Here is a 14,271-nt window from a genome sequence, read left to right as displayed (position 1 = left end):
CACTGAGTTGCCTTCTCTGAACACATGTTGAAAGATCACATTGAAGTTGTCCTTCATCTCTATAATTTTCTTCACATCCTGTGAAATTACCCAAGGAGGATCCCATTCCCCTTCTATCGCCTTCTTTATCACCAATGAATCAGTATCCAGTATGAGAGGGTGAAGATCATGCTCCATGCAATATTCCACCCTTGAAGAATAGCCTTATCTTCAGCTACCACATTAGTTGTCACTACCAGGTCTACTGCCCTAGCATACACCACATCACCTTCATCATCCCTCACACAAAAACCTAGGGAGCTAGGTCCAGGATTGCCCTTTGAAGCTCCATCAATATTACATTTGTACCAACCATGAAAAGGAAGCTGCCATGTTACTCTTGTAGTGATCAATATAGGTTTATATCCTTCAAAGTATTGAATCATGTCTGGCCATAACAATGGAATATTAGGGATCCGAGAATACCTCACCCTTGCCAGTTGACGCAATGTCCTATTTATCTCATGAATCACCCTATTTGTGGACACTGAACCACCATGTTTACCTGCATTTCTTCTCTTCCAAAGCTCCCAAGTGATGATAGCTGGTACTGCTTGAAATAGTGGCTTTAATTTTGGACAACACTGAGCATATCACTAATGCCTTATAATTTGCTTCAATTGAATAAATTGCACAGAAATTCCAGTAGCCCCCATGAACAAGTTCCATATCTTAGAGGCAGTAGGACTTGTGACAAATATATGCTCAATGGATTCCTCTTGGGGATACTGAGAACACCAACACCTAGACATCACCATTTTCCCTTGCCTCCTCTACATGTCATCGGTGGCTATTTTCTGCCTCCACAATCTCCACAAGAAGAAGGATATCTTGAATGGCAAACCTTTAATCCACATTAACTTGAATTCCTGATTAGGATCAGCTCTATGCCTTAATATCTGCCAAGCACTGCTAACACTGAACTTGCCTGAAGGAGTTGGCATCCAGTATGGCCTATCCCAATATCCCTCACTGCCTTCATAATGCACATTTAGCCTTATATGTTCTACAATTTCCTCATTGAAAGTTTGATCTAGAAGCTGATCATCCCATGCTTCCCTTTGCCGCAGTTCTGCCACCTCCTGAAGACCTTCATTGATTGGAAAGTCTTTAGGTAATACGTGATAAAGTGCACCCAATCCAGTCCAATTTTCATGCCAAATATTAGTTGTTCCACTCTTCAATTCCCATACAATCTCATGTTCTAATTCTTCCCTAGCATTCAGCATTTGTCTTCAAACATGAGACCCTCCCCTAAAATGCAACACTGTTGGTAGCTCCTTCTTGCAATACTTATTCCACATGAAATTAGACTGCAAAGATTTTGTGGTCCTAAACCTCCACGATAGTTTAGCAAACAGTGCCCTTGAGACATCATTTAAGGGCCTAAAACCTATGCCCCCTTCCTCTTTAGGAAGACAAAGATTTTTCCATGAAGCCCAGTGTCTGCTTCTCCCTTCTTCCTTTGTGCTCCAGAAGAACCTAGCAAAAGTCTTATGTAAATGCAGGATGCTGTTTGGTAGATCACGGACTGATAATATGTGAACTGGCATACTTTGCAGCACACTAGAGATGAGTGTTGCCTTTCCTCCAAATGACAGCAACTTTCCTTTCCATGAATGCAATTTAGCCTTCACCTTCTTGATAAGATCCTCATAATAGTCCTTCCTCCTTCTAGTGTAAAAAATAGGACACCCTAGATATGTGAAGGGGAATTTACCTCTTGCAAATCCTGTAATAGTTCCAACTGCCTGAAACAATCCATTAGCAACCTTTGAATGCATGTAGTATGAACTCTTATCTTTGTTGATCATCTGACATGATATCTTCTCATAGTTCCCCAACACTGCCATAATCTTGCTCAAAGAGAGGGGATGAGCAGATGCAAAGATTATCGTATCATCAGCATATGCCAATTGGTTTAAAGTAACAGACAACTTGTGCATTCCAAATCCCACAAATGACTTGTCTTCAAAGAGCTTATTCAAAGACCTGAAAAGTACCTCAGCTGACAGAATGAACAATGCTAGAGATAGGGGATCCCCTTATTTCACACCCCTTGTCGACTTAAAGAACCCTAAGGACTGCCCATTCACCAATACTGAATACCAGTTATTTGACATCAAGTTCCACACCATGTTGATGAAATGTTCAGAAAATCCCATCTTCTTTAGCACATGCAATAAGTACTTCCATGAAACCCTACCATAGGCCTTAGCCATATCAAGCTTGATCAACACATTAGCTGACTTTCCCCTTAACCTTATGTCAGTGACAATTTCTTGAGTCAATAAGATGTTCTCAAATATACTCCTAGAGATGGAAATAAACTCTCCAATCTGTCATGTAACACCCTAGACAAAACCTTGTTAATGAAGTTTCTCAAACTAATAGGTCTTAATTCAGAGAAGGTCTCAACTCTAGGTTTCTTGGGTAGCAACACTAGATTGGTGTGAGTGATGGATTTAGGAAATGCAGATCCTCCATAGAAGTGTAGCACCATGTTGTGTATATCAGCACCAATAACATCCCAGCATGTTTGATAAAACAAGCCAGTGAATCCATCAGGACCACTAGCACTCTCCCCACTAAGCTCAAAAACTGCAGCCCTTACTTCTTCAATTGTTGGAAATCTGCTAAGTTCCAAATTCTGATCTATAGTGACCATTGAAGGTACATTATTGATTGATGAAAATTCAGAAGCATCACCTTCATTTATGAACTATTTTTGATAGAAGTCCATTGCAGCTGTAGCCAATTACTCCTGGTCTTCAATCCATACCCCACTGCCACTGTTGATCCTCTTCAGTTGAAATTTCTTTCTTTTGCCATTGACATGATTGTGAAATAAACTTGTATTCCTATCTCCTTCAGAAAACCAAGTCATCCCAGCTTTTTTCTTCCAATACTGCTCCTCAATACTCAAGTATTTCTTCACTTCAAATTGAGCCTTTTGAAGCACAATCCTATTCTCAGTTGTAGGCTCTTCTTCAAACAACATCTCCTTCACCCTAACAATGTCCTCCAAAATAGCCAATTGCTTGAAGATATCACCAAATGTTTCCCTACTCCATTTTGAGAGTGCTGCCTTCACTCTCTTGATATTCTGCTTGAACATCAAAAACGGATCCCCTATGAAATCAGCTTCCTAATTCTGCCTCACCACATCCATAAATGTAGTATGCTTTGTCCAAAAGTTCAAGAATCTAAAAGGCTTGATAAAATTGGTTGTTTGCACCCCACATGTCATTAGCATTGGTGCATGATCTGATCTAGTTCTGATTAGATGCTCAACTTCAATAGTTGGCAACATGTTCTGAAATGGAAAATTCAAAAAAATCCTATCCAATCTCTTGAATATACACTCAGCATTGGATCTCCCATTCCACCATGTGAATGGACTTCCTTTGTACCCTTGCTCAAACAAACCACAAGAGTTTACACAAAATGTAAAATCTTCATATTCAGGAGGGTGTATTGGAAGTCCCCCTATTTTCTCATCTTCATGCAATATCACATTGAAATCCCCTCCTACCAACCATGGTAATTCCATATCACTTTCTAAGTAATACAAGTGATCCCACAAATCCAACCTCTCCATTGTTGAATATTTTGCATAAACAAATGTCATCATCATGTGCTGCCCCAGGTCATGGTGAAACACTCTCACAGTCACCTGTTGCTCAGTATCCTCCACTAATTCCCAATCGAAGAACAACCATATTTGCCCATTAATATTTGCATAAGCTGTCTCCATATTCAACCTCCTTTTATATCTATCAATGAGTCACTTCTTTTGAAAAGGCTACATCAATGCAACTACACAAAAATTATGCTCCCTATTCATGTTGATCACCCTAGGAAAGGCCTGTTTTGTATTCACAGACCTTGTGTTCCATATTAATGTTTTGATCATCATCATTTAGATAGAGAAGTTGCCCTCCTGGGCATTATTTTTGAAGGTTGTGGTGGATCTTTACTCTAATTCTTCTTAGTTTTTTTACCTCCTTTAGCACTAGTTGTGGGTGATAAATCCCCTTCCCTAGCCACTCTTTTGAAGTTTTCTGCAGTTGATTCATCATCTCCTTCATCCTCCATTGGATTTTGTCTCAATAAGTCTTCATCAATTAGTGTCACATTGTGTGTAACTAAATCATGTAAATGTTGTAGAGGAGTCTTAAGTGGAACATTAAGATGTAGCTGCAGAATTTTATCAGTGCTAGATTCCATAGGCACTTCCTCTATTTCCCCCGATGCTCTTGGAACAATTGTCCGCTCATCAACCCGTTCATACTCCTTGGATTGAATCTCATAGACATTGCCTAGCCCAGGAGTTACTGTGGCAGTCTGCTCTGAATGTACTGTTCTAGTGAGATCACCACCCTTACCATTGCTTGAAATTTGGTCTAGACCCACTATATCATCCCTAATATTCACATTAACATATCCATCAAGTTTGTTCTCCAATACATACACCGGAACACCATCTACATAGGCCAATATCTCTCCAGTTGCACTAAGGTTGGGGTTTACTATAGCTGTCTCATCAGGTGAACCTGGCTTTAGGCCTGGTGTTGCCAGCCTAACGCCTGGGGAGCCTGGCTTTAGGCCTGGCGTCGCCAGCCTAACGCCTGGTGAGTCTGGCTTTAGTCCTGACGTCGCCAGCCTAACGCCTGGGGAGCCTGGCTTTAGGCCTGGCGTCACCAGCCTAACGCCCGGTGAGCCTGGCTTTAGGTCTGGCATCGCCAGGTGAGCTTGGCTTGTTGTCCTTCTTCACCTTGACTTCTGTTGTCTTTGTTGTGCCCAACTGATCATCCTTAACCTCAACTGCATCACTCCATAAGACCTTTGTAGAGTTTACCTCATCAAGATCCTCAATCTTCCTAGAATCTTTAAATGTTTGAGATAGAATCTCATGACAACATTGGTTTGTGGTCACATTGAGTTATTTTAGCTCCTCATTCCTAGTCCCAAACCTTCTATGAACCCAGTCGATTGTGGGTTCCTTATTAGCCCTTTCATCAGTACGTTGAGCACTAAGAACACTAGAATTAGCCTTAGCTAATTCTTGATCATCTTTAGGAGCTGAAGACTGAATCCCAGATGGAATAGGGTTACTATTATGCTCATTTTCCACCACCTTCTCGACTGCTTCCTTCTTCACACGCTTATGTTCCTCTTGAGTATTGAATTTCTTTTCCTTCTCCTGGCCCTTCTTAGCTTGCTTTCCCCATGTTCCTTCTTCTTACCATTGCTATGATCCTCACCTTTGACTTCTGTAATTTGTATAGTAAGCTGATGAACTTCCTCAACCTCTAGTGCATTAAACTTGTTCTTGGTTGCAACTTCCTCAACTTTGGCCTTTCCTTTACCCTTGTCAGTTTCCTTTCCTTGTTTGTTATCAACAATGTGACCCCTATTATCTCGTTAGTATTTGTTCTTCCTTGCTTGCATCCATTCCTGCTTGGCATGATTAGTAGTAGGCTTACCAACCACATTTCCACTAGTTAGGACCTTTGTTGAATTTGCAGCAGTCTCAATTGCATCAGAACTCATCATAACTACCTTCTCCTTGCTTTGTTCCTCAACACCTTCTTCGAATCTCTTGTGTAATTCAGGATGAATTACCCAGCATTCTACCTCACTATGCTCTTGGTTTTTGCACGGTTGCAATATTTTGGCATATAATCATACTTAATCCTGATCCACTTGAACTCTTCTGGTCCAGATTCATCAGCTTCTTCCACAATCTTAATACGATGAGGGAACTTACTTAATAAGTTAACTTCCACCTTCACCTTAGCACAACTAGGTCTAGTCCCATTTTGAGTGGCTAGGTCTACATGTAATGGATTACCAACTGCACGAGCTAAGGAAAATACACATTCCTTCCCAAAGAAATTAGGAGGCAGTTCTAGAAAGCTAATCCAAGCAATGGCAATGGGAGTCTCTTCATCAGGTGTCCACCATGGATTCCATTTTGTACAACGCATCTGCCACATGTCTGACTGAGCTTTTAAATAAAAAGCTGGCTTTGAAAGAAGATGAACATAGTCCTCCAATAAAGACAGCCTAATCAACACATGATTATCTTCAATTAAACCAACTGAGCAATGGCCTTTAATCTCACATTGAATTGGAATCACTTTACGTAATTCACTAATAACATGCTTCCCATACGAATATTTCCCAAGAACTGCAAGTAGAAGTTCTTGTTGTACGATAAATTGCTCCATTTCTTGTTTCTTCCACTTCACAACTGGTTCTCCGTGAAGGAACTCAACTGGTTTCAATGGTAGCGTAGCGAAGGTTTGCATAGGGGTATTAATGGCAATAGGTTTTAAAAGTTTTGAGTAATCCATGGATTGGGGATTGTTGTTTGTTGTCGTAGATGATTGGGCGATGGGCTGCACTGAAGCTTGGGCAGCAGTCATCGCAGGAGGATTGGATGAATTGGGTGTCAAAATATTTAAGTAATCTAGAGTTTGTGGATTGATAGTTGGTGTTGTTTGTGGTTGGGAGATGTTGGGGGAGGGCAGACCAACCGGAAAAGATGGCTGGTCGCCGGCCATCGCGGCCATTGAAGCTCAAACTCACAGCTTTCTGCGATGAATAGTGAAGCAATGCTACTGTTCACTACACTATAGCAGTGAAGCAGTAGCGAAATCACTGTTCGCGCCACTGTTTGTCACTATTCACCATATTGTTTTGCACTGTAGCGGTTGTTCGCACACTATTCACCGCTACAGTGACGGCGGAAATTTGAGAGTAAAATTCTAGAGAGAGAATTTTTCTAGGTTTTCATTATATCTTTCATATGTTTTCGACATCAGGTTTAGTAATTGAATTCTCAACTTAATTTAATTTTAGTATATATTTAGTAAATTTATTAATATAAATATTGAATTTAGACTAAAGTTATAGAGTTCGACCGAACGCATACCTAAAATTCTAGATCTGCCCCTGTTCAAAAAAGGAAGCGTCTTGAAATGCTTTAATTTGCTAAACATTGAATTGACATGAAAAAGTGAAGCAATGGGATAAAACTTAAAAACAAGGTTTCGGTGGACCTTCCTGCTTTATGCCTTATTATTCTTCTAGTTTTTATTAAGGTGACAAAATTTGTTTATTCCAAACAAGGAGAAGAACGTTAACTTATATTCCTATCAGTATGAATTTTGGTGGGCAGAATTATCTGAAATTTGTGTCGTTGTGTTAATATGGTGCACGAGAAATAGCAGATAGTCGATAGAATAGTTAAGGTGTTGGCAAGCTGGTTCAGCCATACACCACTGTCATAAAAAATGTGCAAAAATATTTAGGTGCTTTCTTTCCATTTGTTTAAGATTTGGTGGACAAATTTATTTGGTACTTGTACTTATGGAAGTAACAGGAATTCCGTAAATTAGTGAAAATATCACAAATTGACCCGACACCGTGATTATAAAAAAATAACTTTGCGATTAAATTATGAGGGGTTTTCAGTCTTCTTGAGTCTTGACTAGTTCAATTTCTGAATGTCTTTGTGACGCCAAGTAGTCAACAGTCAAAACCATACCATGCAATTGAAAATAGTGATTTGTGAATGAATCAAAGTCGCATCAGCACATTATAAAAGGGGTATAAATACACAAAACCTCATTATATTATCATTTATGTTTGACCAAAAAGTCTAACTTTCGGTTAAACCTTTATATTCATGTAAAGATAGGTTAAATCTAATTAATAATAATATTCCTAAACATGGATCTTGAAAGTATAGATAATGTGGGGATGATCCAGTGGGAGATTAATAATATCGTACATTAAATACTCCAAAAGTATGAATAATAATGGAAGAGTAAATAGCAATAAATAACAATAAATGATATTTAAGTAAATAGAAAGAGTGATTCACCTAATAATGAATGAGTTAGATGATTGTTTCCCCTAACAATAATGTGTGACAGATAAATACGAGAATGTTCGAATTATTCTCGGATCTGATGGAAAAACTTGGAATAATATGAGTAAGAATATTGATAAAAAGGTAATGTTTGTATCTTTGCTAGAGAGAGAAATAGAATCTTCTTCTGAAAAGTGTTCTTGTCAAGTGAATATTACATGCCTTTCTCCCTTATCTTTTTTCCTTATTTATTGGATACATGTCTCTAACAAACCCTAATAATACAAGTGGAGAGAATATTCACTAGAATATTGTCTTTAATATCCTATTTAAAAAATTAGTTGTTACTGTTCTGTCAACGGTGCTCGACCTCGATCATTGTTGACATCTCGACCATGAATCTCGCTGCTCCATGGCCGACTTCGACTGATTCATTCCTTAATAGTATATTACCCTAAATATTGTATGGCAGATTTTGACCTATAAAGTTAGTCCCTCAGATTATTGAGGCCGGCCTCAGGCGGGCTCAATGAGCGGATATTGTGTACCGTGATTAAAGCATTTGGATGACCTGAAAGAATCATGATGATTGAGGTGAGTTGGCAGCATGTCCCTTTGTGAACCGTAACAACTGGGTTGTATATCTCACAAATCAGGATGATGTTATGGCGATAGGAGTCATTATGACGTGATTTCCCGATGCATTGCTTCGTTTCGCGTGCGTCTTCTGATTGAATCTGCCGCTTCAGTTACAGTGCCAGGTAATCATGGCTTAATTCCTTGGTTTCGAGCGGGGTGTGTGGGTAACGTTTCAATCTTTACGAAACCCTTGCTCTATTGTCGCATATCTTCTCACTGGTTTTAGCGATCCTCGCTGCTTCTAACACTTCCTTTCTTGAATATCTTCTCTTAACAACGTGGCTAATGTACCCTCTGTTTTCGGTATGGCAACTAACCCTGTCCCTTTGGCGGTGCTTATACCCCCTCACGCTGATAGGGTCTCTATCGTCATTGAGGAAGAGAATTTTTCTACGGTGGAGGAAATAATCCATCGTAGTGAGAAAGTTAGGTCCGACTTTCGAAGGCGCCTGAAGGTAAGCCCGAAGTCTCGGAGTCAGTGATAGAAGAGGCCGATCTAGCCGAGCTTAGGGAAAAATTTAACATTCCTACCCACATCGATCTGGTCCCAGCAGGGCGCGACGTGGTGCAAATCCACCGCCCCGGATACTACACGTTCTATTCGTATCCTTTCCAGGTTGGCTATACTCTCCCCCTTCTCCTATTGGAGGAGGCATTTTGCCGCTATTACGGTGTCTTCCCGACCCAGCTCTCTCCGTACATTTACAAGCTTATGAAGATGCTCTCAAAATTTGCCGAGTTGGCCGGGGTCGAGGTTACACTCCGCCATCTAATGCATCTCTTCGCCCTTAGCTTTTATATGGGGACGATGTTGCATATTCGCCACCGAGGAGGTAAATGCCTGGTAGTGAAGATGGACGACAAAGAAAATTATCAGTTCTGGCTCAACTACCTTTTTGCCAGAACCGAAGATGTGGTAGCCAACGCGGATGGCTTTCCTGAGACTTGGAATCACGCTCGTAAGTATCCATTTTTTGTGAAAGGTATTTGATTTGTCTATTTCTATTCATAGGCTCTAACATTTTTTCTCTTCCTCGTACAACCAAGGTTGCGCTTCCTCCTTGGTTCGAGAATATTTCCGACTGGGTTGGCTGGATTCTACCTCACACTGTGGGGATTCGTGAGTGATCGGGCTTTCTCAAGAAGTTTGGGCCTGCTTCTTCCTTGGCCGATGAGTTCCTCTATTTTTTTGTTTTTGTTTTGACCTCATGGTCGCTTGCTCGCTATAGTTTATTATTGGTGGTGACAAAATTCAATCTTTCTTTTTCAGTTCTAGGATCTTCGAGGAGGCCGAGGGCTCCTCCTCCTGCATTTCGTAAGAGGAAGGCTTCTTTTTCTCTAGAGTCTGTTCCAGTTGTGACCGCGGCTAGGCTTACTGGTTCATCTGCTTCTATTCATTCTTCCACCGCGTCCAGGTCTACTCGTTTATCGGCCACACCTTCTGCTGCCTCCGTATCAGCTTCTTCTCCACTGGCAGATATATCGACAACGGAGCTTATGGATTCCCATTTGCATCATCTAGTGGGCGAGGAAGAGGAATCATCGTCGAGCAGTGGGAATTTAGTTCCCTGTAAGAGAAGATTGGTAGATGTTGGTGATGGGGTTGCCGGGGTTGTGAATTCAGTAGGGAGTGATTTTTTCATCTGTGAGATAGCGACAATAGTGAGTAGATATGACATCGAGTTGCCGTCCGAGATTCTGCAATCGCTTGAGACCGCAGAGGGCGTGTACCTTCCCGAAGCCATGATGGAATATGAAGGGCCATCAGCGAGAGTTTTTGATATTTTACGGCAAGATGAGCCATTGGCTTCGCAACCGGTTGAGGGTACTCCTTCGCTGACCGACAGAAAAGAAAAGTGCGTTGGCAAGGATGGTTATGAGATAGGATCTGATGTCGATGCCGACGAGGTGAGGATGATGGAGGAGGCGACTTAAAGTAAGATTGGAGGGGTCCACGCGGACCATTTTGATCCCCATGGATCAGGATTTTTTGGTTAACACGGAGAACGTGGTTCCTTCCCTTGGTCTCCTCTATTCTGATATGGAGAGTAAAACCGTTGAAAATCTGAATGACGTTACCTTATCTAGGAGCATAGCCGGCCTCGCTCTCAGGGTAAGCTTTTCGACCTATTTCTTTTTGGTTCGTCAAATGCAAAGTTTGTGCTTTGTTCTTACTCTCCATTTTCATTTTCTTTCTCTTTTAGACTGTGATTTTGGAAGTTGAAAGCGCTCGAAGAGAGGAGAGGCGTAAGGTTATTTTTCTGAAGATGAAGCAAAAATACCACGAGTACTGTGGGAAGTATCACGAGATTCGTAGGCGGTTTGGTGAGGGCAGAAATTCTCGAACTCTCCGAGACGAGCTGAAGGAAAAGGATGATGAGTTGGTGAAGGTCATCGAAAAATTCAGCGTTCTTAAGGGGGCGCTAAGGGACAAAGAAGAGGAGTTAGAGGTTAGTAGGGGGGTCGAAGCCCAGTGCGGCGATCTCCAAGCCCAGGAGAACTCGTTGCGCGCCGAGCTCGAGGAATGTGAATTCAATGTAGATGATTTAAGTGGCGAGGTTGCCAAGAAGGCAACGGATCTCAAGAAGGTGGAGTTAGCTCAGTCTGGGGCTATGAGGAATATGAAGGCTTTGGATATCGTAATATGTGTTCTCTGTTCCGAGCGAGAGAATGCCTTGGAGATGGCTAGACTCAAAGAAGAGCGGCTTGATGAACGGATTAGAGAATAGGAGAAAAAGGCTTCTGGCCTTTGTGATCGAGTCGCCGCTCTGGAGGCCGAGAAGGCACAATTATTGGCTCGACCATCCTCTTCCCGTGTTTCTAATTTCCCTGATGTTCCTCGAGATTTATACGAGGAGTGGATTCACGCCGAGGCCTAGGTGGATATATTCAGTGATCTGATGAGGGCAGGATCTGTTTTGGAAGCCGTCCTCGAGGATGCTCGTGTTAAGGCACATAGAGCTCGGGTCTCTTGTGGATATGATCCTGCTACACCGAAGGCCGGTGACGATGATAAGGATGCGGTTGTGGATCGGATTGAAGAGGATGCTTGGTGTGAGGATGAGTATCCTGATGGCGATGGTGATGGTGATGGTGAAGGGGCGGATGAGGATGACCTAGGCGATCAGGCCGATGGCGTTGCTGGGCCAGGTGACGATTAGTATCTTTTCTTTTCCTTCTTTTTGTTTTGCCGCATACTTCTGCGTTTTTTGTGGGCGTCTTGTCGAGCCTTTGTAAAAAAATATTCTAAGTATGAAATACTAGTTTTGTTATTTGTACCTGATTCGTTTTTCTTCAATTCGAGTTTGTATGCTTTTTGATTTTGTTTCTTGGTTGCCTTGGTTTTCTTAGTCGTAGTAACTTAGCTCGAGTAGTGTCGAACGAGGTCGAAACAAAACTTAGGTTTGATCATGGCCGGGGCCAGTAGATGTTAGTTCTAACGAGGTTGAACATATCGTATGTTTATTTATGGCCGAGGGCCGATTAGGTGTTGATTCGAACAAGATCTAATATAACCTATACTTAGTTAGGGCCGAGGGCCGATTAGGTGTTGATTCGAATGAGATCAAATATAACCTATGCATAGTTTTGGCCAAGGGCCGACTAGGTGTTGATTCGAACGAGGTCGAATATAATCTATGCTTAGTTATGGCCAAGGCCGATTAGGTGTTGATTCGAACTAGGTCGAATATAACCTATGCCTAGTTATGACCACGAGCCGATTAGGTGTTGATTCGATCGAGGTTGAATATAACCTATGCTTGATTACAGTTGACGACCGATTAGGTGTGGCATTTGTCGGCGGTATGATTTTACGAAAACGTTGCTTTGGTTGTCATTTGGAGAAAATAGAAATAAACTTCACGCATTTGTGCTTTGTTCATACACTTGGAGAAATTTACATATTTTTCGGGCATTGGCTGGCATTTCAGTCATAGTCCTAGTCTATCTAGTCCTTTCATTGGTCGACTGGGAAAAGTATTGAGAGGTAGAGCAATGAACTAGCTATCTAGTGCTTCGTCTGTGCGCACTTGAATCCTGAAGTGACCCCTTCAGTGCCTCGTTAAAAACCTCCTCGAGAAAATCCAATTTGGACAAAACTCAAGCGAGGGAAAAAAGAGTACGACTTTGAGGATACCATCTTTTAAAAGTTGAAGTACTTGAGGTGGGTAATATTCCAGTTGTTGGGTAGTAGCTTTCCTTCCATTGTTTCTAAATGGAATGACTTTTTGTTCGCTCGTGCCGTGATTTTGTACGGGCCATCCCAATTATTTCCTAGTTTGCCTTCCCGCGGGTCTTTGTTTGCTTGTGTTTTGGCTTTAAGCATATAATCCCCTACTTTGAGTAGCTTGATCTTTGCCTTTTTGTTATAATAGCATTCTATTGTTGCTTTTGGGCGACCATTCTTACGTAGGCCATATCTCTTTGTTCCTCGACTTTGTCGAGCTCCTGAATTTTCCTGTCATCGATCGGGGTCCGCTTTCACGGGAGTATATTAGGCTGGGATCCCCGACCTCGACCGGTATTACTGCATCAGTCCCATAGACTAATGAGTATGGCATCTCTCATGTGCTCGTCTTTGGCATTGTTTGGTAGGCCAGAGTACTTCTGGTAATATTTTCGGCCACATTCCTTTGGCGTCTTCAAGCTTTTTTTTCATGATGTTCAGTATTGATTTATTGGAGGATTCCTCTTGCCCGTTGCCCACAGGGTGATATGGAATTGTGAGTATTCTTTTGATGTGCCATTTTTCAAAAAACTTAGTGACTTTTTTCCCGCACACTAGGGTCCGTTGTCGCAGCTGATCTCTTTGGGGAGACCAAAAGGACATATTATGTTTTCCATATGAAGGCGAACACTTCCTGTTCGCGTATTTGGGTGAATGCTCCTATTTCTACCCATTTAGAGGAATAGTCAGTTAAAACCAAAAGAAATCATACGTTACTTCGTCTTGTCGGGAAGGTGACTACGATGTCCATTCCCCATTTGATGAACAACCAAGGAGAAGTCACTGAGTGTTGGTGTTTGCTTGCTTGGTGAATCATTAGGGCATACTTTTGGCATTGCTCATATTCTTTCAAGAAGTTCGCGGACTCCTTTTTCATGATAGGCCAGTAATACCCTGCCCGTATGAGGCATCTGACCAAAGCTCGATTACCGGAGTGAGCTCCGCAGTAGCCTTCGTGTACTTCTTCAAGGACGTGTCGCGTCTTATTTAGGCCTAAGCATTTCGCCAGAGGGCCACCATACGTTCTCTTGTACAGATCATTATGAATGATGTTGTATCCGCCTGCTTGCATTTGCAACTTCTTGGCCTCCTTTTTATAATCTAGAGTATGCCATCCTGCAAATATGTAACAATACGGTTGCGCCAGTCCCAAGTCAGGTATATGGTTCTTACCTAGGTTTGATCTATCGATGAGTTGAGGAGGTGGACCACATTTATTTCTCCGGTTGTAATGTTTTTGGTAGCTGCGACTAATTTGGCGAGACCGTACGCCTCAGTATTCTATGCTCGAGGGATCTGGTCGAGATGACATTCGTCGAACTCGGTTAGCAACTTGCAGATTTCGGTCTGGTACTTTTGTAACCTTTGTTCCTTGATTTGGAAAGCCCATGTGACTTAGTGGACCACAGGTTGAGAATCGCAGTGCAATTTTAGCCACTGCGCCCCATATTTGAGTGCTAGTCTTAATCTTGTAATTACG

General features: G+C 41.8%; 2 protein-coding genes across 2 annotated transcripts; both read right to left on the bottom strand.

The window, feature by feature from the left end:
• Positions 1–812: 812 nt before the first annotated feature.
• Positions 813–1,268, bottom strand: LOC142171670 (uncharacterized). The gene has a single exon (XM_075235357.1). It carries the CDS (start codon positions 1,266–1,268, stop codon positions 813–815), a length of 456 nt encoding a protein of 151 aa, XP_075091458.1.
• A 6-nt stretch (positions 1,269–1,274) lies between these two features.
• Positions 1,275–3,796, bottom strand: LOC142171669 (uncharacterized). Its single transcript, XM_075235356.1, has 6 exons — positions 3,482–3,796; positions 3,203–3,355; positions 2,822–3,145; positions 2,540–2,761; positions 2,149–2,378; positions 1,275–2,031 (listed from the first exon to the last, which is right to left on the bottom strand). Exons 1-6 carry the CDS (start codon positions 3,794–3,796, stop codon positions 1,275–1,277), a joined length of 2,001 nt encoding a protein of 666 aa, XP_075091457.1.
• Between the last annotated feature and the right edge of the window lie 10,475 nt (positions 3,797–14,271).

The sequence above is a fragment of the Nicotiana tabacum genome, chromosome 17, assembly GCF_000715075.1.
Source record: "Nicotiana tabacum cultivar K326 chromosome 17, ASM71507v2, whole genome shotgun sequence".
Classification (NCBI taxonomy): Eukaryota; Viridiplantae; Streptophyta; class Magnoliopsida; order Solanales; family Solanaceae; genus Nicotiana; species Nicotiana tabacum.
The sequence above is the reverse complement of the archived record's forward strand: the minus strand, read 5'-3'. Positions and strand labels throughout refer to the sequence as shown.